Genomic DNA, 27,705 nt, shown 5'->3' on the forward strand with positions numbered 1-27,705 from the left:
GAAACCCTAGGTCTTAATTTCAACTTTTGGCCGACCTAGAGATTGAATCTCCCACCAATTTCTTGGGGTTAAGCTTTATTTTATGATTGGATCGTGCTCCTAAAATTTCGGGAAAAATGTCCGGGACCATGTGCACTCCGGGCGCCATGGTCCTCTCTGGGTGCCATGGTCCCGACAACTTTTCACCAAATTTTCAGGGCCGTCGGATATGATGATTTTAGAGAGAATCCTGAAGTTACAGTTGATTTCAAGATGTTTTGACCCCCGAAATCAGGCCCCCAAGTTCAAAATAGGACCTAATTAGGGTTTTTGATTAAATGATGTATTGGAAGAATAAAATGAAAGGGGCACACTTTAATGAAAAGAGCCAACTTTATGATATGGGAGATGATAAAATAGAACCTTAGACCTAATTAATTTAATTAATTAAGTGCTAAAGGGGAAATGCAATGCAAAATGCAAAATGCGCCAAGACAGGTGCTAAACTAGGTGTGAAATTGTATTGCTTTAGCAAGTGCGTACAATTTACGACGCTACATTTAGCCCCCAATTTAGCGGTCATATGAACACTACGTGCATATGCAAGCTAAAGTACAGAAAAGTAAACATTATTTGAAAAAGGATATATCCATAAGTTGTCGAATGAAGCCCCCAGCAACATCTGCAGTACTCAGTTAGGAACCACAACCTACAAAACCACATGTTAGATCACAAAATCACCTAATGCTTACTAAGGAAGGTGATGAAAATTTGAGGGTAGCTATATGCCCCCCCCTGTTTCGGCTTGCTAATTTTAGTGAGTTGAAATAGGGTATCATGTTTACCACTTCAAATTGTTAAAGAATTTTGATGACAAATGCTCACAAGAAGATGTGATATGAGATCATAAACTAATGGAGAATCATTTGGTAAGAAAGAGGACTAAATCTCAATTCCAACACAACAAAGAGTGTGAGGATTTGAGAGTTCTCTAACACAAGATGAAGGATGTAAATGGAAACAAAATGCAAAGAGAAGAAAAGAAAGGAAAAAAGCATGAATACACACATTGGTGATCCATGAGAAGAATAGTGAGAGAGAAAACATGGACTTCTCGCCCCTAGATCTTGTCTAGGTGATCCATGGGAAAAGGACATGGAAAACTAGCCCCTAGAGTCTGTCTAGGTGATCCATGTAAGGGAGGAGAGTGAGAAAGTCTAGCCTTATGCCGCTAGTTCCACTCAACCTCATGCATGTGTGTGTAAGTGAGGTTAGAAGCACCTCATAGGAGTCTATGCCCGAGTATGCTACAACCTGTATATGTATAGTACAAAAGCGTGACATCTCGCTCTAAGAGTCTATGCTCTGGTTCCGAGAATAATCACCTTGCATAAAAAGAAAAATGGAGACATCTCGCTCTAAGAGTCTGTGCTCTGGTTCCAAGAATGACCCATTGCTCAAAAAGTGTAATGTTTATGTCATAAGAAAAGTAGAACAAGGATACCTACCTTCATCACAAAAGAAGATACCCCAAAAATGCAACAATGTCATAGATCCAAGCAAGAGAGTTTTGCACTCTTTAAGCAAGGATAAGATAGTTGAAAAGGGATATCTTGTAGTATGTGTAAAGGAGATCCTTAGAGGAGAAGAGATCTTTGTACAAAAGACACCTATCCCCGAGAGGAATTGTCTTAGACAAATATAACATCTTCTAGAATAAGACAAAGAAGAGAATAAGAATGCAATACTTCCTTCTTTTGCGAGGTGAAAGTGATTCTTAATGAAGGATGACGCTCTTTTTAACCCAATTGGGAGAGTGAATTCATTATGGATGTATTTTACCAAGTGCAAAAGAGGTTGTAGTCAAGGACTTACACCTCTTGTAAGAGAGAATCTTTGAACAAACAACAACAAATGCATACAAGGAATAACATCAAGTAATAACGTTCACACCATCCGCGAAATAGGAAAAAGTGGATCCTTAGATAAAAATAAGGAAAGATCATTGCCTCCCAAGGATAAGGACAATGAGAAGGACTTACACAATCTTCTAGGGAGAGATTTAGACATAAGCAAAATGTACTACATACTCACATGAGTTCATGCAAGCAAGACATTAGTGTATGTAAAATGCTCCTCACAAGAAGTGGGTAGGATAAGAAAGAGAATACACATCTTCTCCCATATCTAGGAAAAGAGGATTCTAAAGAAAAGATGATCAATATTTCCACACTATTATCCCAAAGGGAAATTTTAACCATAAAAAGAAGAGATGTATGAAATCACTCTTGTCCCCATAGGAACAAGAGATAACATAGAAAATTAGGGTATTATGTTGCTGCAAAAATATGATTGCACTTGAAATTGTACCATCATGAATGACAATGAGCCCCCAGTAAATGAGCTACTAATGTCACATAATGATGAGCAACATAATAGCCATTAATGTTATTTAAAGACATGATAGATTGAATGAGGTATTTGAATATGACATGCTGAATGCTCAACTATAAGTGAGATAAAAAACATGTATAAAATGATAAAAATTGAAGAAGGAAAGTTACGAGAAATCTTAGAAGAGAGATGAGTGTAATTTATTAGAGCCTTATCCCTGGAAGAAAGGACTTTATGATGAATAGGAGATAAAGATTCATAAGTGGATTTAGAAACTTGAGGGGATTCATAAAGAGATTTGTTCATCGCCAAGATTTCCTTATGAGGGGAATGAGAGTTGATAGAAGTAGAAGATGATCTAGTTGAAGTGAGATCATCATCACTACTAAATATAGCATTCACATTGAGAGATGGTCTTTTAGATGCTTTGGTGGGCTTAGAAAGATTATATCCAAGTCCAAATGAATATTCATGCATGTTATGTTCTAAAGGAACTTTAATTCCTTGTTCATTTGTGCCACAACCATTTCCACTATAGCCACTCTTAGCCAAAATGTGAAAACCACGACCATAAAGATTAGCCATTTCAGAAAGAGAAGGTGGTTTTTCATAAGACAAAGAATCAAATTCTTCAGAATTAGAGGTGTGAGGAGAAGAAGTTTGAGAAGCGGCCACAAAATTATTGCTCATAGGTTCTGGTAAGACTGATTGATCTCTAGTTTCTTCCTTCTTTTTAACTTTAAGCTCTCTAAGAGGAACCCTATACTCACCTACAAAGGTGGGATTGAAATCAAGAGATCCCCAATCGTCTTCTGTGAGAACCTTCTCAGGATCAAAAGCCTTTTCATGTGTAGATTCAAGTTGAGAAGAATCTTCTTCAGGAACTTCAGACTCATCCAAAGAATTTTGATTATCAGAGGGTGATGATTCATCCATAGGTATCTTGTTTAATGAGTCATCACTAGAAGAGGAAGGCTTAGAAGAACTCCCTTTGGAAGTAGATGTTTGCAAACAAGCTTGAAAATTAGTATCACCTATCAAGGTATATGTCTTATTGTTATAAATAAATTTAACTTGTCTATTCAATGTAGAGGGGACAACTTGCATACTGTGAATCCAAGGTCTCCCTAATAACAAGTTGTATGTTAGATTTCCCCACATAACATGGATAGGAGTAGGCAAAGTAACAGGTCCCACTGTGATGGGTAAGGTGATAATACCTAATGAAGACTTAGCCACATTGTCAAAGCCTCGAATGGGATGAGAGTCAGGTTCAATAAGGGATGTATCCACATTCATCTTATGCAATAGATTAATGCTACACACATTAAGGCCAGAACCATTATCTACCAGTGTTCATCTTATAGCAGTGTCATTTATGATAACCACAATCATCAAGGGATCATATTGATGTTGAATTTCACTAGTAGGCAACTCATCTTGAGTAAACACAATTTGAGCTTTAGGATTCATCACAGAGTTAACCAAAGACACTATATTACTAGATGTATTAGGTGGAGGAACATTCAAATCTTTCAAGGCATCTTGTAACATTCCATGATGAGCGGAAGAAGTTTGGATCAAATCCCAAAGGGATATCTTAGTAGGGGTAGCTTTAAGTTGTTCTATGAGATCATAGTACTTACTAAGCATTTGTGAAATACGAGGAGCTTGAGGAAGAATAGGTTGGGAAGGAGGAAGTGAAGTTGGGATAACTGGAGGAGGATTAGGTTGCCTATTGTTTCTTGTGTTATAGGTATGAGCAACCGCATTATAACTCTCTCTAGTCAGTTGCTTAGCATACTCATAAGGGCTCTTAGTAGAATAACCTCCTTGCACAATAATAATAGGTTTCTTAGGAGTGCAAAAAGAATCATTAGCATAACCACCTTGGACCACTAAGATAGGCTTATTTAAAGGTTGAGAATTTTGAGAAGGACAAGAACCTTGGACAATGAAGAGAGGTTTGTTAGGTGTTTCATTCACACGTATCAAATTGATTGAGGATGGTTTAGAGGAATGAACAAAAGTGTTGGAAGAATTATTGATAGTCTTCTCTTGCACTAAAATCTTATCACGGATTAAATCAATTTTAGGAGAGAGACAAGGGGTAGGCATTGATGTTCCAGTAGGAAGAGTAATACTAGGAAAGGTCATATCATCCTCTATCATCAAAGGATCTACATGGGGAATAAACTCTCTAGGAGAAGGATCAACATTACTCTCTAAAGTCTCACTTTTGAGAGGGAGATCTTTGAAAGAGATGTTAACCATCTTGCCTTGAGCTAGGGTTTCCTTATGAATAGAACCAAGTTGAGGAGAGGGAGAATAATTGAGATTCAAGGAAGGTGAGAAACTATCAAGGGAGTTTTCAATCTTGATTTCATCGCCTTTGGCTAGGGTTCTCTCATGGGGAAGAGAATAATCTACACCTTCTTCTAATGGTTCATCCCAAATAGTGAAGTTGTTGAAAGGAATGTTTGAAGTATTGTCAATTTCGGGAGAGGAGATAACATTGTTTATTAATTCCCCATCCTTAGGAGGGAGAGCATCAATAGATGTGTTAAACTCATCCTGTTTCCTCAAAATATGTTCAATATGATCTTTAGGGGAGAGAGAATTAAGGAAATTGCTTATTATTTCATCTTCTTTCTCTAAGGGATGCTTATGGGTAAGACAAACTTTAGGAGAAGGGTAAGCATTTATCATTAATTCATCATCTCTAGTGGGAATTTTGTTGGAAAAGGAAATGCCATCACTAGGAAATGTAGGGATAATGTCATCTTCTTGCACAAAAGGATCCTCATGAAGGGAGTTTTTTTTAGGAGGAACATGAACATATTTCTCCAAAGATTCATGCTTAGGAAGGAGATCTTTGAAAGAAGTGTTCATAACCTCTTGCTGCACTAACATGCCCCCATTGGAAGGACCAACTTTAGGAGAAAATAAGTCAATGTCCATCAATACCTTTTCACTTAGAGAGGCATCATGTAGGGAAGATGAAGTAACATTAAGAAAGGTGTTTATGATATCATTCTCTTCCTCTAGGATAGCTAAATAGGAAGGGCACATTTTAGGAGAATTGTCAAGATCACTCTTAAAGTCTTCATCCTTAGAGCATGGGAGAGTCTCAAAGGGATTGGTAGCAATTCTTTTAGGCACTAAAATGTTGTTATAGATGGGGGGAGGTTCTTTAGGAGAAGGAAAAATTGAAACAAGGGAAGCTAACCCATTATCACATCTATGAAATGAATGCATCATGACAACAATTTTCCTCTTTCAAATGATAACACATGCAAAATAGAAGGAAATGTTTAATTTTAATGCAAGCACTTAGAATGTAGATTTAGAAAATGAAATTTATGATTCAAATGATTTCCTAAATCAGATTTGAAATTATTGATCCCAATTAAGCTATCCACAAGTTCAACTTTGAATTGAAAAATTAGCAAAAATTTCCTCTAAATTTTTGAATCTTGCAAGAAATTAAAACTTGTAAATACAAATTTGAATTTGAAATAGCATAAACACTCAAATTATAAATTAGAATTAGAGAAGATTGGAATTCACGTCGGGTTCACCAAAAATGTGTGAGGGAAAAAGTGACACTAAGCAAACATTCCCTAATCTCACTTTCAATCACACACTTGTGGAATACGAAAGAGCCTAGAGGTATCACACAATTGGCTACTTCTTTTTGTGGAAGAGAGAGCAATGGGCTACCTATTAGGATTTCTATTCCTTTGTTGCAAATGATAGATAGAATGATGCAAGTTCAACTACTAGCCCTAGAGTGCAAGTATGAACTAGTAACAAGATTGCAAGATTGAGATTAAGTGATGAAAAGCTGTAAACACAAGGATAAAAGGAGAAATGTAAATGTGTACCTTGAATGGATTTGATTCTGCAAGATCTGCCACTGAAGCCGGAAGCCTAAAATACCGAAGCTGCTACCTCTGAAACTGCTAAAATTCACTGAAATGGACAAGGACCAGGGCGCCCAGCGCCCCTGTCCCAGGGACCAGGGCGCCCAACGCCCCTATCCTAGCAGGACCAAGGCGCCCCACGCCCCTGTCCTAGCTTTCTGGGTTGGAATTTGGTGTGAAGTTCTGTCTCGGTCCGCTCCCGTCGGATCTGCAACTTGCGACGTCCTTCGAATTCAGAAATCTGCACTTATATTTGAAAAGGGTTGTAGGTGGCTATATAGGGTTTTGCCTTAGTCAAACCTCCGCTTTGGTGTGTGCAGACCTTGTGTGTGTGCAAGATCCTAAAATGAAAGTAAGCAAACTAGAGCAACCTAGAAAGTAAACCCTAATTGCTTGTAAATGATAATGTAAATGCTCCAAATCAAGATGCAAAGTGATCTAAAGCATGAATACAAATGATACAATGAGGCTTATGCAAAGACATGAAAACAACATGAAATCATACCCAACCCCAAGGGAGGGGTACAAGCCAATCTTCAGTCGGTAATCCCCTATTGCTCTTCAATGTCTTCAAAGCCCTAAATGGATAAATGAAATTGATGAATGCTTGATGAATGGATGTTGAATGTTGTTGAAGTCTTCAAAGATCTGCTCTTTCGCTGCGTAGAAGGCCCCTGAAAACCAAAATTCGGATCCTTTCAAATGAAGAAAGAGAGCTCTTATATATGAAACCCTAGGTCTTAATTTCAACTTTTGGCCGACCTAGAGATTGAATCTCCCACCAATTTCTTGGGGTTAATCTTTATTTTATGATTGGATCGTGCTCCTAAAATTTCGGGATAAATGTCCGGGACCGTGTGCACTCCGGGTGCCATGGTCCTCTCCGGGCGCCATGGTCCCGACAACTTTTCACCAAATTTTTAGGGCCGTCGGATATGATGATTTTAGAGAGAATCCTGAAGTTACAGTTGATTTCAAGATGTTTTGACCCCCGTAATCAGGCCCCCAAGTTCAAAATAGGACCTAATTAGGGTTTTTGATTAAATGATGTATTGGAAAAATAAAATGAAAGGGGCACACTTTAATGAAAAGAACCCAACTTTATGATATGGGAGATGATAAAATAGAACCTTAGACCTAATTAATTTAATTAATTAAGTGCTAAAGGGGAAATGCAATGCAAAATGCAAATGCGCCAAGGCAGGTGCTAAACTAGGTGTGAAATTGTACTGCTTTAGCAAGTGCGTACAATTTACGACGCTACACTATGCTATTGATACTAAAATGATTTATTTTAACCAAAATGACAATATATGAGTTGATTATGCTAAAATGCTCTCTAAAATTCACTATAGCTTAAATGCATACAAGTTTTCAGGATCTGGAGTATGAAGAAATGGGCTCTATTTATAGGAAAAATGAAGCAATGGATGGTTGAGATTGAGTAATCTCAACAAGGGTCAGGATTGAATGATTTGAGATCCATGTGAGGGTTTTCAACCCAATCCCAGGATGACAAGTGTCAATGTGAGATAGGTTGAGCGGAGAGGGAATAAGCATTAAATGCTTGACATGACCTGGGAGTTAACTTGGGGGTTAGGGTCAAGGTTAGTTGAATGAATAAACTCTTTATTCAAAGAATAAAGCTTTTGTCCAATGGATAAACTCTTGTGCAAAGGCAAAAGGGATAAACATGGTCAAAGCAATAAATGCTTGAGGAGACACATGAGTGCAAGTTGAAATAACCATAAATGGTTATGTAAGAGCCATTAACGGTCATGTAAGAGCCATTAGTGGTTTTGGAAGACTTTGGAGGTTAAATTGTTGAACACACAAAGCATTAAATGCTTTTCAAAGACTTTGAAGTCTTTGAGAAGTGACTCCAATTTGCTTAGGAATGTGACAATAATTAGGGGATGGATTAGGTTAATTAGGAAGGGGTTAGAAGAATCTAGAAGGGGTTTAGGGTTGCAAGTGGATTTGGTGGGTGAGGGAAAATAGGATTTTTATTTAAAATAAATTAATTTATTTCAATAATTGTGTGCAAGTTGCATTTGTAGGAAAATGCAAGTTGGGGGGGGGGGGATAAATGATTTAAATAAATGTTTGATTTAATTTATTTAAAAGAGGAATAGAGGATTAAATGAAATAAATATGATTTTTCATTTAATTGATTTGTGATTTTGGTTGAATGAATTAATTAAAATAAATTGAATACTTTATTTAATTAATAGGAGAATGTTTGAAGATGAATTAATTAAATATTAATTTAATAAACTAATGGCTAGTGGGTTTTTAATCAAATAAATATGAAATATTCATTTAATTAAATTGGACAGATTTATGTGACTACACTAGCAATACCACTATGGCCTTGTCTCTGTAGTGATTTTTTGCCAAGCAGTGACATGTTTTTGGGGAATGGTTATAAAAGATGGAGGGTGATTTGTAAAAAGTAGTCTCTTGATCTATGAGCATTTTTAATGCTATCATGAGATCCTCTTTTCTAGACTTCTAAGTAATAGATTCCAAGCTTCCATGAATGTAGTTTCGAGGGCAAAAGAAAGAATTCCTCTCTTTATTTTCTTGCACGAATAATGATTTGCATGGGAGCTTTAGTGTTATTTGTAAATGACACGTTGTGCCTTTGTTGCTTTTGGTGCTATTATAAATAATACTCTGTGCCATCTATGAATGTATGATTATTTTTTGGTTCCTCTATTTATGAAGTATGGATTATGTATATTATTTGCACAAGATATGTAAAAAGCGACCATTCCATGATAACTAGGTTATCAATTTTGTCTAGCCTTTGTGGGTACCTCCCACAGGAAGATTTAAAAGTTATGTCCTATGTCCGAGTCACTTTGCACATTTTGTTCTCTTGTCCACACCGAAGGGTCTGTAACTTACTATACCCAATCTACGAAATTGGTAACCCCTGTAGCATGCCACTCAGAGAGTATTTAGAATGCCAGATAGTATTTGCAGACATTGAACTATTATTTCTTTTCCTCAAGGTCTATCAGTTTGGATGTTGTTATCCTTTCCCCTTTCCATCCCCTCCAAAATTCGAAGAGCCAACTTCTAAAATCCCGAAGGTTGTTTCATAGGTTGCACTTGTGAAACTTCTGGACTTCCCTTATTTAAGGTGAGAGCTTAATAGGGATCAACACACACCATTCTAGAAACCCTTCCACAAATTGAAAAAAATTAAAAAAGAAAAACTCTTTTTCAAAATCCCTTTATTTTTGGGCTAGTAACCCTCTCAATACTTCCTATCTAGAATTACAAACTAGCAAACATATTTGGGTAGATATACATACCTGCATTATACAATATTTGACGCATCCATAGAAAACAAACCAAAAACAAGACAACACGCCTTTGCAATGCAAACATGACTTTGTACGTCCACAAACCACTCTAAATTAGGTCTCTACAATTAAAAAAATGAAAGTCATCAAGTCCCTAAAGTAGGGTTTTCACAAAATTTCCAAACCATTGCTAAAATTGTTGCCAGATCTTTCAAAATTCTACCTCTTTTTCGTATCCTTCCACAAAAATGAATACACAATAAAGGGCCCTCTAAAATCCCATTCAATATGCATAGAGGGATCATACTTGGTTACTCTTGTGTCTTCCAGATGCCTACACCACACTTTGTGATGGTATGGCTGGGACTCGCCCCTTTTGCCAAATGCAACTGTTGTGACAAACATATAAAATACGATTCAATTAAAAAAAATAAAAAAAATGCAAATGGAAAAATTGACAAATTTGATAGATGAAAAGTAGAGACGTCCATTAATTTTCTTTGCTATCTAATCTGCTGTCATCATACCACCATATGCAACATGATGTCTTATGACATCATAAAATGTCATTTTGTAGAGAGAATAGCTGTGACAAATGAAAGATCCCTCTAAAATCAGGATTTCCGTTTACCGCACGTTACAATTTCTGAGATTTCAACGACTCCCTTTTCATTATGGCCCGCGTGCCTACATCAATTAGTCAGTCAGTCAATTGGCGTCCCCTTTACTACACTGCTAGCGAAACTAGCAGGTAAAACACCCACTTAAATAATAATAGTAAGTAGTTGTACAAAACGTGGCGACAAAAGTGTCATCAACACTTAACTTACTCTTGCATGTGAAGAGAAATTGCAGAGACACGCAAACAAAGTGAGCCCATCTGGAATTAGTGGAGAAATTCTGTGCTAACAACTCTCTCTCATCTTCTTAAATCTGACGTCTCAAACAAGGAAAAGACTATTCTTAGCGTGTGAATTACGCTCAGATTTACTCCTTACTACTTTTTCTATATATTCAGTGGAGAGAAGCACCACATTTCAATTTTGTATTGCTCTTTGTGAGACCTTCTGCTTTGTTTGTTGTTTGTTTAATCCATTAGTGTCATCTCTAATCCTGCGCATTACTATGACACCCATTGAGTTTTTTGGTGGGCAGATTGATGGCTTCAACAATGGAGGAGAGATCAAGAGAGGAATGAGGAGGAGGAAAGAGAAACATAATCATTGTTGAAGAGATCAAGAGAGGAATGAGGAGGAGGAAAGAGAAAGATAATCTGAAAAGAAGAAAAAGAAGAGCCGATGGCTTAGAGGCCTACACTTATATATAGTCATCATAATTCCGTGCTTCCACTATGCTACCTGTGCAGAGTGTGAATTTATCTGTATTGGCTTGTTTTTGTTTGTATAGAGAATATTATGGATAAAGAGTAGTAGAAAAATATGTATAAAATAAAAATAGTAGTAAAAATAAAGGTAAGAATGATCAAATATTTATTTGAATTGAATTGAATGATTTTAATTATGTCTAGGGCAGTTCAAAGGATCAAGAGATCCTGTAAGAGATCCCGTGTTAATCCATTTTCATGTTTTTTTTATGTCTATTATTCTATTATGTATCTTGATTAAGAAACTTGTAATATTGTTTATTTGTCTCCTCAAAAATCTCATTCAGATTGTCTACCTGGACAATGTCTACCCAGCCCCTACGATGCACCCGCATGCAGGCATGCAGTTATATATATATATATATGTAACATGTAATGTATGGGTAACATGTATTGTATGCATAGGATGTGGTAGACGTTGCTATGCAGTTATATGTATGTGTAACATGTAATGTATGCATAGCATGTATTGTATGCATAAGATGCCGGTGCATCGTAGGGGCTGTGTAGACGTTGCCGGTTCGCCTTTGTTTTTAAAATTTTCATTCAATTCTAAATTTGCCCATATTTAGTAATTTTGATTATAAATGTATTTTCATTTGGGCTCATTTAGAATATGCCATACATTCCAAATATAAGGTGGTAACTTACATTGTCAATGTTTTGATTAAAATATTGTTAATATAATTTTTAATTTTATTTTAAAAATATTTATACATGTTAAGAATTTTTTTTTCAAATATTTTATATAGATTAAAAAAACATGTATAATATTTACTACATTTTTAATACTTATTTTTATTTTTATAGTTTAACATATGTTTTGATAATATAATGTTTAATTTTCTTTTTAATATAGGTTTTAAAAAGAAGATATAGTATAATATTTATTATTTTTTTATAAAAATAATGAATAACATTTTTTGAAAATTAAAAAAAATGTATAAAGATTAAATTAATGTTACTTTGTCATAGATTATTTTAGTTTTAGTTTTCATATTTTCTTAAAATATAGGAATAGTTGTCATTGTGGAAAATTGGGTAAATAAATTAGTATACGTGTCATTAGAAATATCACCAATCAAAATAGAGGAAAAGTGAATTTTTATTTACTTGGCATAAAAAATGGTCATTTACATAGATCTAAAACATTAAAATTGATTGTATGAATTCTGAATGAATGGGGAATGCTAAGTTGATCCTCTCTTTCTTGTTTGAAATAGAAAGGAAATTGATTGAATTATGTAGTGCAAAAGTGACAAAGAATTGATTATAACTTACGATCAGAATATGGGATGAAGTTGTGCACCTGGATGTGGTAGTAATATGTTGAGATGAAGTCGCCCTGTGAATTTGAGGAAAATTTGCTTGGATAGTGGTAGGAATGTACACGGTCCTCCGAAAAATCTGCGAAACGAAAAGGGTTTTTTCGCCTCTGCAAATGAAGCTCAAATCCAAAAGTACATCTGCATACTTGCAACCTACACACAAAAAAGAAAGGAAAATGGGTTGAGATTGGGGATTTGCCTTTAGGTCAAACCTTAGTTTTGGAATTAACCAAGTATTGAAAGAAAGTACTTGCAAGTAGATGTAAATGAAAGGCTGAATTGTATATCACCTCAAGGGAGGTTGTAGTAGCAATGTTGATAGAATTTCTTGTGTGGAATTGAATGTTGAAATCAATCTCCTCTTCAATGGTTGAATCCTTGACTTGAATGCAACACCTAGCTTTGAAGGGAGACTTGAGAATGCTAAATGCTAGAAAAGAATGCTTGAATACTCTTGAATGCTTGATCACTTGTACATACTTCAATCTTGTCCAACTTCCACCTATTGAACCTATGAAAACGTGAGATTGAATGCCCCCTTAAATACATGTTAGTGGATTTAAATTTCATCACAGGTCGACATCAGGAAAGTTTCCCGCCCGAGGCACAACCAATAATGCAACCCTAGGAAGGGTCCTACCCCAAAATAGGGTAGGGATAGGGTCGCCATGCCCTTGTCCTGGGAGGACAAGGGCGCCACGTCCTTATCCAAGGGAGGATAGTGGCGCCACGACCCTGTCCTACACCTTTCTCCAGGGCAGAGTGTAGACGGGGTGATGCATAGGACAAGGAAGAAGCTGTTTATGCAAGCCGAGCAATCTCCAATCTCCGATCAGGCTAGAGGATTCGAATTCGCATGTGTGAGGACCCTAATTCATTCGAAAATTTCTAGGGTCATAATTTTATGACCCTACATTTAGCTCCCACTTTAGTGGGAGTATAAGCATACGCCAATACTGCTGGTAAAGTACAAGGAAACAAGATTGAAAGACTTTTACCACGTCAAGGAGGCAAGATGCGCCAAGCCCTCAGTGGACTTAGGATCTTATGACTTCAATTGAAAAAGTAAAAGGGAAGATCGAGAAGGGGAAAACCATGACTGCAAGTAGAAAATTTCCCTTCACTATGAGTCATGAAAGCAAGGATACCAAAGATTACAAAGCAAAACAAAGCTCATTAAGTAATTCTAAGTATCACAAGAAGGAAAGTATGAGCAAAGTGTATGCCCCCATGTTAAAGTGATCACACGCACCTTATCGGGAGCGATTTCTTTAAGGTAGGATACACCCAAGAGAGAGAGAAGAGAGGGAGCACATTATCGCAAGGATTTAGCTCCCAATCGAGTTATAAACCCAAGGATAATGAACATGAAACACGAGGTAGTGTCACTTTCCTCGGGGTCATTATGTTGTATGACAACTCATGTATATCATGTATGTATATGCATATAATAATCTTCATTCCCCAAAGGACACTAGTTACCTTAGAAGAAAGGGAAGAGAGGATGCCTTTTGAGGCAACATGAAAGAGACCAAGAAAAGATCTCAATGCTTTGCATCATCCCCAAGTAGACATTAAGGGAACAATAGAAGAACAGGGATACACATAGAAGAATGGTCATAAAAGAGCAATAAAGGAGAGAGAGAAGATCTACAGTGCTAATATTGCTAATCTAGCACGATATTTGCCTCCCAATCTTGCTGATCACTATTTCGGGAAGGCGAGCAACACGCCAGAGGAGTGACATCGAGCACAACAGAGGGAGCTATCACAAGATCCAAACAAGGACTATTCTCATGTTGTAAGTCACTTTGTTCGATTTGAGTAACTAAGATTAGGGTTTGTGAAAACTCAACCGATAAATGTTTGTCCACATCAACATACTCATACTCACTATCAAAAGCATTATGAGTTGTATTGCCATTATGAATAACATTTTCACCCATTTCTTCATCAAAGTTTAGAGAAAGAGGAGAAAGAACACGAATAGGAGTAAAACATCACATGTTTTATGCAACTTATGATTTGGAGATGTTGGTTGAACATCTTGCTTAGGAGAAAAGGGAATCATGTCAACTGTTGGAGTCTGAGGAGATTGAGTATTGTGAGGGATAGTTTCACGAGCTCAAACATGACGTCTTCATCGACGTTCTCTCGCACAATGATTCCGTCGAGTCTTAGTGGAAGGTTGAGAAGAAGGAGGAACACTTGAAAAAGTAGGGATGTTTCTCTCCTTGATAGTTGAAGGTTGAGGCTGAGGTCTTTTTGGTTGAACAATAGCAAAAGCATGCCTCTTCTCTTGATAAGAGGAAGGAGGTGGAACCGCGCCATAGAAAGGAGGAATATTAGGTGTAGGAAGGAGACCTAGTCCATCGTGAGTAGGAAGTATAGGTCTAACCTTAGGAAGAATATTGTTGTTCTCCTTAAGAGAAGGTAAAGTCACATCCATAGGGGTAGGTGGACAATCTTCTTTAGGAGGGAGATTAGTTCTATCTAAGAGGGGAAGAACATTATCTTGAAGAATAATAGGAATGTCAAGTATTGGCGATCTAGGTTGACTTAAGGATACGATCATATCGTTCTTCCATTTTTGATAAGATTGAAAAAGAGCATCGCTCCTTGATGGAAGAGATTGAAATTGCTTAGGCCAAAAAAGATCAATAGGAACACCAGGGCTTCTTTCAGATGGACGAAATAAGCTATGGTTCACGGTTATGATTTCTCCATTGTGAGGAAATTTAAGACACTTGTGGATTGGAGAAGCAATATCCTTCATGAAAGATAGCCAAGGATAGCCCAACTTCACACCGAATTGCTCAGAAAACGTTATGATAACAAAGTCAACATGCATGGATTTAGCATGAACTTCAATAGGAAGAGTGATAGAACCAATGGTAGGACAAGAGAATCCATCAAATAACTTCACAACCACATTAGAAGCATCATATAGTAGTTTATGCAATCGTAAAGTGGAAAGATACTCTTAAGTTATAACATTAACCATGCAAGAGGGATCAATCAGGGCACCATGACAAGGGATATCCTTAACCAAGTCACAACTATGTATAAAGGGCCATCGGGTGCTCTAATGGTCTCACTACGGTCAAATGTAATACAAGGATCCTTAGGCGTATCTTGTGTTTCTACCATATTAACCAAGTTTGGAGCCATAGAGGTGAATTGTTCATAAGTGAGAGAATTAGGCACAATCTCAATAACGTTAGAGGTATGAGATGGCAAGGGATCAGTGAAAATATTAAGATTTTGATTAGGAGGAGAAACTGATTTATTCCCTTTATCATTCACACCTGCCACAAATATAGTATTATTATCAATCAAGTCTTGAACCTTATTCTTCAATGAAAAACATTTCTCAGCATCATGACCAGGTTGACGATGAAATTGGCAAAATGAATTATTATCAAAATAAGGAGATGCAAGTTTGGAATGATCAATTTGTTTTATAGGAGGAAGTTTGATAACATTTATGTGCAACAACTAAGACATAATACTATGTAAAGATTCATTCAAAGGAGTAACTTGTCTTTCTCTTAGGAAAAATTTAGAAATAGAAGGCACACCTGTTGTAGCATTCACATGGTTGTTGTTGATTGGATCATTGAACTTGATGAAGCTTTTTTTTGGTTTGAACTTCGCAAACGGTTGTTGAACACTCTCCCTCTTATCACTCAGAGTCATAGGAGTGGATTGCTCCATTTGACTCACAACCAGTTGATAATTGTGGAATGTTGCACACAACTACAGAAAGGAAGTAAACTCAGACAAAAGAAGCTTTTCCTTGATATCTTTTTGTAAATTAGAAATGAAAATTCTTTGAATATAATTATCAGGTAGATGAAAAGAAATTTGAGCACACAAATGGTTATATATACCAATGAAATCAATCACTTTTTCTTTAACACCTTGTTTACAATGCATTAAATCTCTCAAAATGATTTTAGGACCAATGTTGTTTTGAAATTGTTGGATGAAAGAATTTGCTAGTTGTTGAAAGGAAGTGATAGAATAAGAAGGTAGAGAGAAATACAATTGTAAGGCCTTATCTCTTAGTGTTCTTGTAAACAATTTTGCAAGTAATCATTGATCATAAGCAAAATTAGTACATAAGGTTTGAAATGTTTTGACATGCGTAAGAGGATCACCTTTTCCTTTATAGAGTTCCAATTGAGGGATCTCAAAATGTTTAGGTGGCATGGCTTTAACAATATCAAGAGAAAGTGGGCTCGCAACATCAAAGGTGGGCATACTAAACTTGGATTGACTCAAGGAAGAAATTTATTGTTGTAAGGAAGACACGATTTGAGCAAGATTGTTGATTGTCATTTCGGTAGAAGAATTGATGTTAGACATAGGTGATTGAGAAGGTGGTGTGATGTTATTGAAAGAAGGTATGAATTGAGAATAAGGTGGTGTGACATTATGATAAGTAGTCATTGGTGATGATTGGGTAGGAAAAGGGACACTTAAAGGAGGGAAAAAGTTGTTGAAGGAGTTGCCCCCTTGTGTCACACTGATTGGTTGAGGAATAATAGGAACACTCAATGAAGACATAGGTAAAGATGGAGGATTAAATGAAGAAGAGGGATTGCCCCCATGAGCCATGATGTTAGATGTGAAAGTAGGAATACTAGTTGATGTCATGGAAATGGGGACAAGGCAACAATAAAGTGCAATGTTAATAAGTTAGTTTCAACCATAAAACCAAAACAAAGAACTAAAAACCATTCCAAACATATCAAAAGAGATTTCAAAAAAGCATGAAAGAAGTTTAACAAAACAAAAGAAAGGAGAAGAGCCTCCCTAAGATGCTTCCATGATGCCTTTTGATGCTTCTCCCTTGTTTCTCCCCTCTCCAAGTTCCAAATGAGTGTAGCTCTCAGCTTTTAGCACTAGTCATGGATGCCATATGGAGATTCAAGATGGTTGGATGTGATAAACAAATGCTTTGCAAGTGTAAATAGTGATGCTATGAAAAAGCTCTATGCTAATACCAGTATAACAACAATACTCTAATGCTTTCTCTTTGCTTGAGGAGAAGGGTTCTATTTATAGAAGAAATGGGTAAATGAAGGGTTAAGATTGAGCAATCTTAACAAGGGTTAAGATTGAAAGATATTCAATCCATGTGAGACTTTCAACCCAATCCCATGTTGACAAGTGTCACCATGAGGAGGCTTGAGAGGAGAGATAAGGAGCATTGAATGTTTGAGGGGACATGATGGTTACCCTAAGGGGTTGGTTTAGGGTTAGGTTAATGGATATTTCTTTTATCCAAGGGATAAATGAATGTGCAAGGGTTAAATGGCTACCTTAGTCAAAGAAATGAATGCTTTGAAGAGACCTATGAGTCAAGAGGATGGTTAAGTTAGAGGAAAGTCTCTAACCAAAGGTAAAAGGTGAGTTAACCATAAATGGTTATGTAAGAGCCTTTAATGGTTTGGAAGACTTTAGAGGTTAACCATTTGAAGACATAAATCCTTTAATGGTTATTTAAGACTTTGGAGGTTTTTGAGAAGTGACTTCCTTTTATTTAGGAATGTGACAATGATTAGGATAGGATTAGGCTAATTAGAAGGAGTTAGAAGAATCTAGAAGGGATTTAGGCATGCAAGTGGATTTTGTAGGAGAATGCAAGTGGGAGGAATTTTGGGATTTTCAATTGAAATAAAATCATTTATTTCAATTAAATGGTGTAATTTGCATTTGGATAGATATTTAAATAAATATTAATTTATTTAAATGTGAATGTGAATTTTGGATTTTATTTAAATAAATCTTAATTTATTTACATGAGAAAAATGAAGATAAAGCATTAAATGCTTGAAGACTTTGAGGGAAACCATTAAAGGCTTGAGAAGACTCTAGAAGAAAGCCATTAAGTTTGAAGACTTTAAGGGAAACCATTAAAGGCTTGAGAAGACTTTAAAAGGAAGCCATTAAGTTTGAAGACTTTAAGGGAAACCATTAAAGGCTTGAGAAGACTCTAGAAGGAAGCCATTAAGTTTGAAGACTTTAAGGGAAACCATTAAAGGCATCAAGTGGGTGAGGATAAATAGGATTTTAAATAAATAATTTATTTATTTAAAATAGTTCTGCAACTTGCATTTGTAGGAAAATGCAAGTGGGTGGAGGATAAAGGTGATTTAAATAAATGTTTATTTATTTAAATATGAGAGATAGGATTTTGGGGGATAATTTATTTAAATGTGAGAGAAGATTTAATTAAACAAATATGATTTACTTATTTAATTAATGGTCTGAATTTGGTTAAGTGAATTAAATCAAATAAATTGAATAATTTATTTAATTAATAGGAGAAGAGGGTTAAGATGAATTATTTAAATATTAATTTAATTAATGATTGATTGATGGTTAAATAATCAAATAAATACTAAATATTCATTTAATTAAGTGGACAAATTTAAGTGACTACACTAGTCATAGGAATAGTCAAAGGAATAGAGGAATTGACTTGTGTTGAAGGTTGTGAATAACCTAGGGTTTTGACAAAACTCTTGATAGGCATGACATTAGAATCAACAATATGTGCAATGCCACACAATATATCAATTTCATTCTTATCACTTTGAAGCATGCATTTAAGACCTTCAATTAATGGAAGAGCTTCACAATTAGGGTATTATTGGGACATCCATTGTTAAAAGCTGTCAAATTGATTGTCCAATGTAGAGAGTTTATCTAAAGAAACCCTACTTAAAGCTTCTTCTTCATCATGGGATCCATCAATGAGGTGAATAGGCACATGATTAGGATGGGAAGAATTAGCATGATTCATTAAAGAAGTCACCCAAATTAGGCTCCATGTCCTTGCTAATTAAACCTTGGGAAGCCTTCATTCTAATGCTTCATCAAATGGGGATATGATAGGTAAGACTAATAGTGGTAAAACTCATGCACTAGAGGGAAAATTTTGAATTTTGAATTGTAGAACAAAGCTTACAAAATTGAGTAATGCCAAAATTCAAGAAAATAATGATTACACAATTTGAACTTTGTTGGGGGAAGAGGATGACACAATTTCCAAAAATGAAAGGAAATTGGAATTTTAAAATTAGGGCCAAGGGAATACCACTTAATTTTAAAATAAAAAATTTTCAAATTAGGGCAGACTATAATTAACCTCTTAATTTTAAAATTTTTATTGAAAGTTGAAATGTTGAATTTTGAAGGTATTTCCGATTCTAAAGGGATCAAAAATTGATAAAATCATCTAATCTTCCAGATTTAGGCTATTAAATACAATCATTACAGTCTCTCGAAATTTTGGGAAAAAAGCCGAGAACCGTTGTGGGAATGCACATGGTCTGACCAATTTTTTTTGAAATTCTCAAGGATGGCTATTACAATGATTTTAAAGCTAACCCCAAAAAATTGGCGAATTTTACGAACTCTAGATGGGAGAAATGAAGACGCAAATGTGAAAATAGGACCCTATTAGGGTTTCGAAGAAAAAGAGGAATTGAATTGCAAATTTGAAAACAGTCAAATGTAATGGATAGGGACACCTTGGAAAATGTTTAGAAATCTGAATGTAAATGAAATTGATTTGAAATTCACACAAAATTGAATTAATTTTAAAATTAGGGTTTGATGACCTAACCACTTAATTTTGAAATTTGAATTTTGGGAAAAAAGGGAGGAAATTGAAAATTTGAATTGTAGGATTGAAGACAAATTTGAGAACAATTAGAAATCTGAAAATTAAATTGAAATCCAATTTCTGCACAAGTTCAAGATGATGTTTGAAAATTAGGGTTTTAACAAGCAACCTCTTAATTTTGTAAATTTTAATTGCAAATTAAACAAGACAATGGGGAAATTGAATTTGACAATCAATTTTTTTTTTCAGATCTAAGATAACCACAAGTAATTTTTACAAATCACAAGTTCAATTTAAATTTTAAAAATTAAGTTTTTTAATGAATTAACCACTAAGTTTGCAAAAATTTGAAACTTGTAAATGAAAAATATGGAATTTTAATCAAAGGAAAGCATGCAAGATGTTGGGTTCACCAAAATGTAATGGTGAGAAAATGGTGAATGATAAATCAAGAAGGAAACTACCCTTTCCCTCAAAGAGAGATGAGAGTTTCACTATTATTACCATTCAAGCACTTTTCACCATTACATTAGAAAAAGGAGAGGATAATTCACTAATTCAATCTATCCACATAAAGATGGTAGATTGAATTTTGAATGAATGTGGAATGCTAAGTTGATCCCCCTTTCTTGTTTGAAATAGAAAGGAAATTGATTGAATTATGTAGTACAAAAGTGACAAAGAATTGATTATAACTTGAGATCGGAATATGGGATGAAGTTGTGCACTTGGATCTAGTAGTAATATGTCAAGACGAAGTCGCTCTGCGAATTTGAAGAAAAGTGCCCAGACCTTGGCGGGAATGTACACGGTCCTCTGAAAAATCCACGAAATGAAAAGGGTTTTTCCGCCTCTGCAAATGAAGCCCGAATCCAAAAGTACAGTTGCACACCTACAACCTACACACAGAAAAGAGAGGAAAATGGGTTGGGATTGGGGGTTTGCCTTTAAGTCAAACCCCAGTTTTGGAATTAACCAAGTAATGAAAGAAAGTTCTTGCAAGTAGATGTAAATGAAAGACTGAATTGTAAATCACCTCAAGGTAGGTTGTAGTAGCAATGTTGATAGAAGTGCTTGTGTTGCATTGAATGTTGAAATCAATTTCCTCTTCAATGGTTGAATCCTTGATTTGAATGTAACACCTAGCCTTGAAGGGAGACTTGAGAATGCTCAATGCTGGAAAAGAATGCTTGAATGCTCTTGAATGCTTGATTGCTTGTAAATACTCCAATCTTGTCCAACTTCCACCTATTGAACCTATGAAAATGAGAGAGAGAATTCCCCCTTAAATACATGGTGGATTTTAATTTCATCACGAGCCGACATCGGGGGAGTTTCCCGCTTGAGGCACAACCAACAATGCAACCCTAGGAAGGGTCCTGCCCCCAAATAGGGCAAGGAAAGGGGCACCACACCATTGTCTTGGGAGGACAAGGGTGCCACACCCTTTTCCAAGGGGGGACAGTGACGCTACACCCCCATCCTACCCGTTTCTCCACGACAGAGTGCAAACGGGGTGATGTAGAGGCCAAGGAAGAAGCCATTACTGCAAGCCGAGCAATCTCTGGTCTCCAATCTAGCTAGAAGATTCAAATTTGCATGCGTGAGGACCCTAATGCAGTTGAAAATTTCTAGGGTTGTAATTTTATGATACTACAGTATCGATACTTGTATGAACCTGTTTGATTTTGATGAGACTTATATCCAAGAACTTCTATGCAACTAGTTTCCGCTATAGCGTTTTCATCCAATATGTGAGCTATTATACACATAACATCTATAGGAGTTGAGAAAATACAACACCACAGGAGCCCAAATAATCTCTACAAGCTGAAAAACCTGTTACAAGGAGAAGCAATGAAGCAAATCACAGAAGGAAAGAATACACAAGAAAAATATGTTCCAAAAGATGAGAGCTCAATAATCTCCAAAATGTATTGTCAATAATAATCCTTCTTCATACAATGAAAAGAAAGAACTCAACCTTTAATAGGTCAAGAAACCCTCAAAAGGAAAACCTAGGTTTGCACATAATAATTAATTAAAATAATTAATTATATGCACCTAAAGGTAGCTTAAGTGTAAAAGAGATAAAGGGAACTTAAATAATTAAACAAATAATGTTTAATTAATCAAGTAAATACCCAAATACTCTAACACCCCCCCTTAAGCTAGACATAGGGAGAAGCTAAAACCTAGAACAACTACTGAAAGCAATAAAGATGGGTCCTGGCAACAAGGCCTGATCAGGTACCCAAATACAATGAAATCTCTATGAACTGGAGAAATAGAGAAAACCACATGGGAACAAAACTCTACTCTAAAAAGAGATGGAAAAGAATATCATTGAAGCATGAAGAACCTGCAAACTCTGTCAAAAAATAATTGCTGATCTGAAGAACCTCCACTAAACTAGAACATGACCAGGTAGAGAAGACTGTAATCTGCATGAGTGCCCTCAAATGACACTACTCGAATCAGGAGACAAGCAAGGCAAAAACAACTAAAATCAAAGATACAGATGGCATGAGAAACCAAAGCTTGAAGAGCTGATCAATCAAACCACAGAAGCAGTAGAACCAACAGGATAAACCTCCCCATAATGCGGAAGTGGGAGAGGGACAGGAACACTGAAAAGGACAGCCAAAAAAATTGCATGATGAAGAACCAAGAACATCAAAGGCGCTGAGACACATCATCATGAGGTGAATATCATGGAAGGAACACTCACTTGACAAAGGAAGATGGCAAATAACATACAAACATCAACCCCCTCATGGCACTTGATCAATAGTGCATGTACAACAAGACACAAGATATGCAAGATTCCAAGTAAACAATGCATGATGGCACTTTATCTTAGTGCGTTTGCATAATTACAAGCTACAATGATAAGAAGACTGGAAATAGAAACGTGAACCAAAATAGAGACATCCTACTCAGAGAAGAGATCCCAGGACCTGAAACAACCACGATATCCACCAGAGTGTTGAAAAGCAAAAAATTGAATAAAATATGCATGGAGTAGAATCTAGAAATAAAACTTAGATGGTTGGAAAGTACACAGCACATGCTTTCCGAAAATATAAAGTTTTCAAAAAACGGAGGTCGAATGCTCATTCTACGTCTCCCGAAGTGCAAAAAATAGACCTCACTTTGACTGAAAAAAAATAGTTAAACAAAAAAATTGGAAAAAATTACCAACACCATGAGGTCGGCCTTGGAACCAGCTTTTTGATGCCTATTCATTTTTGAAAAAATGACTCCGTATGCCCAAGATAGGACCAAAAAACCAAACCCCCCCCTGAAAAAGCCAAAAAAGGGGGTCTGGTGGCCAGTGGGTGGTCCGGTGGTCGGGTGGAGCTAGGGTGGCTGGCTGGCCGGGTGAAGGTTTCTCGGTGGCTGGGCGGTGTCTCCCTGGTAGCGTGGCAGCGGTGGCCGGAGGGAGGCCAGGTGGCGGTCGGGGAGCTGGGGGCCGCAGGGAGGCGAAGGGCGGGGGCTGTGGCAGCCAGGGAGCGGGGGGCCGTAGGCGGCGGCCGTGGGGCCAGGAGGCAGAAGCTGGGGAGAGAGGGGCTGCAGGCGGTGGCTATGGGGCCAGCGGGGGCCGGGAGGTGGTAGCCGGGGAGCGGGGGGCCGTAGGCGGTGGCGACGATAGCAAGGTTGCTGGAGGTGGGCAGCGCGGGGTCGCCAGAGAACGCAGGGCCATTGGGGGCCGAAGGGGCTGTCGACAAGGGCCCCAGAGGCCAGACTGACAGGTCTAACAGGCCTGTCAGTCCGGTACCTTGCGGTACCCACTGACCCCAAAATTTTTTTTTTTCTTAAAAAGAAACAAACCCCCCCCCTTTTTTTTTTCAATAATTTTTTTTAAAAGCAAATTTCGGCCTGCATGCCGTAAAAAGACAATTTTTAAATTTTTTTTTTTTCTCGATCTACATGCCAGAGTCGTATGCCTTGGCTCTGAGAAAAAAATGCTCCCAGAGGCCCAGGAACCAAAATAGGTCAAATTTTATATGACCATTGGGGTTTTTGGGCCTTCTGAGCATGATGGTGAAGTCCGTTTAGGCCCAAAGTGCTCAGAAAAAAAGTTCAAACCCTAGGTACATAAAAAATTCCTGAAACCCCAGATCTGCTTCCAAAGCAAAATTCTCAAAACAAGAATAGGAAGCTACAAATCTAAAGCTCTAATACCATATAGGAGTTGAGAAAATACAACACCACAAGAGCCCAAATAATCTTTGCAAGCTAAAAAACCTGTTACAAGGAGAAGCAATGAAGCAAATCACAGAAGGAAAGAATACACAAGAAAAATATGCTCCAAAAGATGAGAGCTCAATAATCTCAAAAATGTATTGTCAATAATAATCCTTCTTCATACAATGAAAAGAAAGAACTCAACCTTTAATAGGTCAAGAAACCCTAAAAGGGAAAACCTAGGTTTGCACATAATAATTATTTAAAATAATTAATTATATGCACCTAAAGTTAGCTTAAATGTAAAAGAGATAAAGGGAACTTAAATAATTAAACAAATAATGTTTAATTAATCAAATAAATACCCGAATACTCTAACAACATCCACACCATGTAAATAACCATGTAACAACCTCCTTAGAATTTCAATACTAGGGATTTCCTCTTTGGCCAAGTTCTGTATACTCGTAAATTGTTGGAAGGGTTCCAATTCATTATCTAGCTTCTTCAATTTATCATCACAAACTTAGATCATAGAGTCATCTATCTCATGGGAATCACAAGGGAATCAATTTTTAAATATCATAGGCAAGGTGAGAGTAGGATTGAGAGATAATTGCTATCCAAAATTTCCTACTATGAACAAGTCAACATACTACTCAAGCTCAACATTGGCAATAGGTAAAACATGAGAAGCCATAAGTTGGTAAGTAATTTCTTACACGAATTTAAGATTTAGAACAATGGGTTATGAAGCTCATAAACAAGTACAATTTTTAAAACACACATGTGATCCTAGAAAGCAATGGAAAAAAGAAGTGATGACAAGATAGATATGCAAATGAGATCTTAGAAGAAGAGATAAAGTTTATATTTTTTAGTAGTTTGTATTATCACACAAGATGTTTTGTAAATGTAATATGTGATAAGAACTATGCAATTAATCAACCATCTAATTAGATACAAGTACATATGCAAGAAAAAATAGAAATGATTGCAACTAAATCATATGATATGTAGGCATAAGACACACTAGCTTCACCAAAATTATGATGTAGGAAAAATGAGATCCCTAGACTAATGAATGCAACCTAGAAGATCCAAATCTTACATGATATTAGAACATGAATAGGCATAACTACTATCTTCAATTTGTTAAAAATATTGAGGTTGTTGAATGTGTATAATACTTATGTAAGTAATGACCAAATTGACTAATTTTATAAAATGCAATAGATAACATGGTATACAAAATTGATAACATTGATCTAGAATGTCAAAACAAAGAAGAAATTGGAAAAAAAATCTAGAGTTAACTGTACTTGTAAAAGAATTGATCGCCTATGTCTAAAAGTGATTTATGCTTGGGAGATGACCAAAAATGGGATAAATATTCTTTGCACACTTGTCTCCTAAAAAGTAGGAAAAATATGTTAGGATCTAGAGGTGTTGGGAAACAATTTCCTAAGGTTTTTGCCCATTTGAAGTTTGAGATGATTCATCAACTTCTACTCTACTTATCTATAACTTCTCGTTGTTGGATCTAGACTTGTGCATACAAAAAATAGGGAAAATGAATGTGCCCTATAGGGGCTTACCTAAGTCAAACCTTGTGTTATTCTTCCCACTTCCACAATGGTCATGATGAGATAAAGCATGTGACGTGATGAGGACATAGGCTAAACAATGATATGCACTAAAATTGGCAAAGTTACCCTAGGTATGAAACCTCTCAAAGGTGTGTGCAAGAAGTTAAGTTCTCTTTTTGGCTGGCAGGGTCATCTCACAATAATGGTTCCCACTTTCACCTGCAAAGGAAAAATGTAGATGGGGCAAAAAAAATTGAGGGTGTTCGTTCATACTATGGGTGTTCGAGCGAATATTTTATGTGGTTCACTCAAACCCACCCCCCCTTCGAGCGAACCCCTTTTTAACTATTTACAAAAGGAACCCAAGGGGGTTCAAACTATTGGTTGAAAATTTCGCAAACTAGATGAGTTTCAAAATTGTGGTTTCAGTCATAGCACATGAGATTAAATCTCTCCTAATTTCTAAGGGAAGGCTCCCCCTTTCACCTACTACTCTATTTAAAATACAACACCTGGTTTCTAATGTAAACAAGGGTGGTACATCATCATAATCTCTTTTTTAGAATAGATGTTATTCTTTCCTCTTTCTTCAAGAAATAATTTACAATATAGAGTAGCAATAATACTTACAATTCCAATGTTACAAATTAACTCAAAATGTAGGAATAATCAAAATACAAATAAGTAATGAAGAAAAGTTTCCATAAAGGCCCAAATTCCTCTATCGCTTCTCCAGGACAAGAAAGCAAATATTCAAGCTCAAAGTCTTGTAATCACTATAATCCTATCAACCTTTTACACATGAGTTTTGTAACCCTTAGTTGTGCACTTTAGATAACAAAGTAAAGTACAAAGTCTTTATCTTGATATCCTATTACAACTTTTGATAATCTTTTCGTGAAATAACAATATGAAGCTCAAAATATTCAAGTTATTATCTCCTTCTACCAATTCCTAATTCTATTAACAAGAGTTGAAATATGACACAAAGTCCACAAACCAACAATTATTTCTACTCTTTAATAATATTCCCTCAACACCACCTCTACTTGAGCAAAATAAGAATTTATAATGAAAATGAAATAAGAACACTCTCACCATAAAACACAAATGAATCCAACACAAAGTCTGGGTGCCAATGCTTTCTTCTTATTTAATCAAATTTGTAAAATCACAATAGGAGCACAAAGTTTCACCTTTTCTCTTCACTTCAGCATAGTTTTGACATAAAGATTAAAGATTCCTAATAATAGAAATTACAATGAGAAACCTCATATATATATAGGAGAGGTGTAGCATGAAGCTAGGAAAGTTACAACTAATTTGTGACCAAGTCAAAGGTAGAGTTCGATTTGACTTAGGACACGTGCAAGTTATAGAGTCAAAAACTTGAATACAAAATGACACTTGAGGTGTCGATTGAGATTACAAAACGATACTAGACTAGAGACACATAAAAATGACTAAGTGTCAAGAGCCTCATCTTGTTCATCATTGTATCTATTTTTCTTCAAGAAATCTTATATTGTCGCAAGGTAGCCTATATTTCATAGTCATCTAGTCCCAATGTGCTAAATTTGGCATCTGGATTGGAGTTGCAGAAATGGGTTTGAAGAACTCCTAGAGTTGGACAAAAATGACCAAAAGGGGGTCATGAAGTGCATTTCAGATTTGTAAGTCTGATTTGCATTTGGAGAGGGGTCAACAATCAATAAAGGTGAATATCGGATTTATAAGTCCGATTTGCACTTACGCAAAAGACAAAAGAAATACTGTCTGGTACAAATCGAGGTTATAACCTCAATTTACACCTAAGAAAGAATCATGGTGCAAGTCAAGGTTACAACCTTGATTCACACCAACACTTGGAAAAAAATGCAAAAGGAAAACGATGTGGGTTGGGTTTATAACTTTGACTCGCATCGTTGGGAAAGGAATCGATGTAGATCAAAGTT

The 27,705-nt window shown here is 36.2% G+C and overlaps 1 protein-coding gene across 1 annotated transcript in view; it reads left to right on the top strand.

The window, feature by feature from the left end:
* The window catches only part of LOC131874422 (glycine-rich cell wall structural protein 1.8-like), a 51,131-nt gene extending 27,409 nt beyond the window's left edge, over positions 1-23,722 (top strand). The window contains exon 4 of the mRNA XM_059217800.1: positions 23,338-23,722. Within this exon, the coding sequence (XP_059073783.1) occupies positions 23,338-23,722 (385 nt within the window). The remainder of the gene's footprint in view (positions 1-23,337) is intronic.
* Positions 23,723-27,705: the final 3,983 nt, after the last annotated feature.

The sequence above is a fragment of the Cryptomeria japonica genome, chromosome 3 (assembly GCF_030272615.1).
Source record: "Cryptomeria japonica chromosome 3, Sugi_1.0, whole genome shotgun sequence".
In the NCBI taxonomy this organism is placed as follows: Eukaryota; Viridiplantae; Streptophyta; class Pinopsida; order Cupressales; family Cupressaceae; genus Cryptomeria; species Cryptomeria japonica.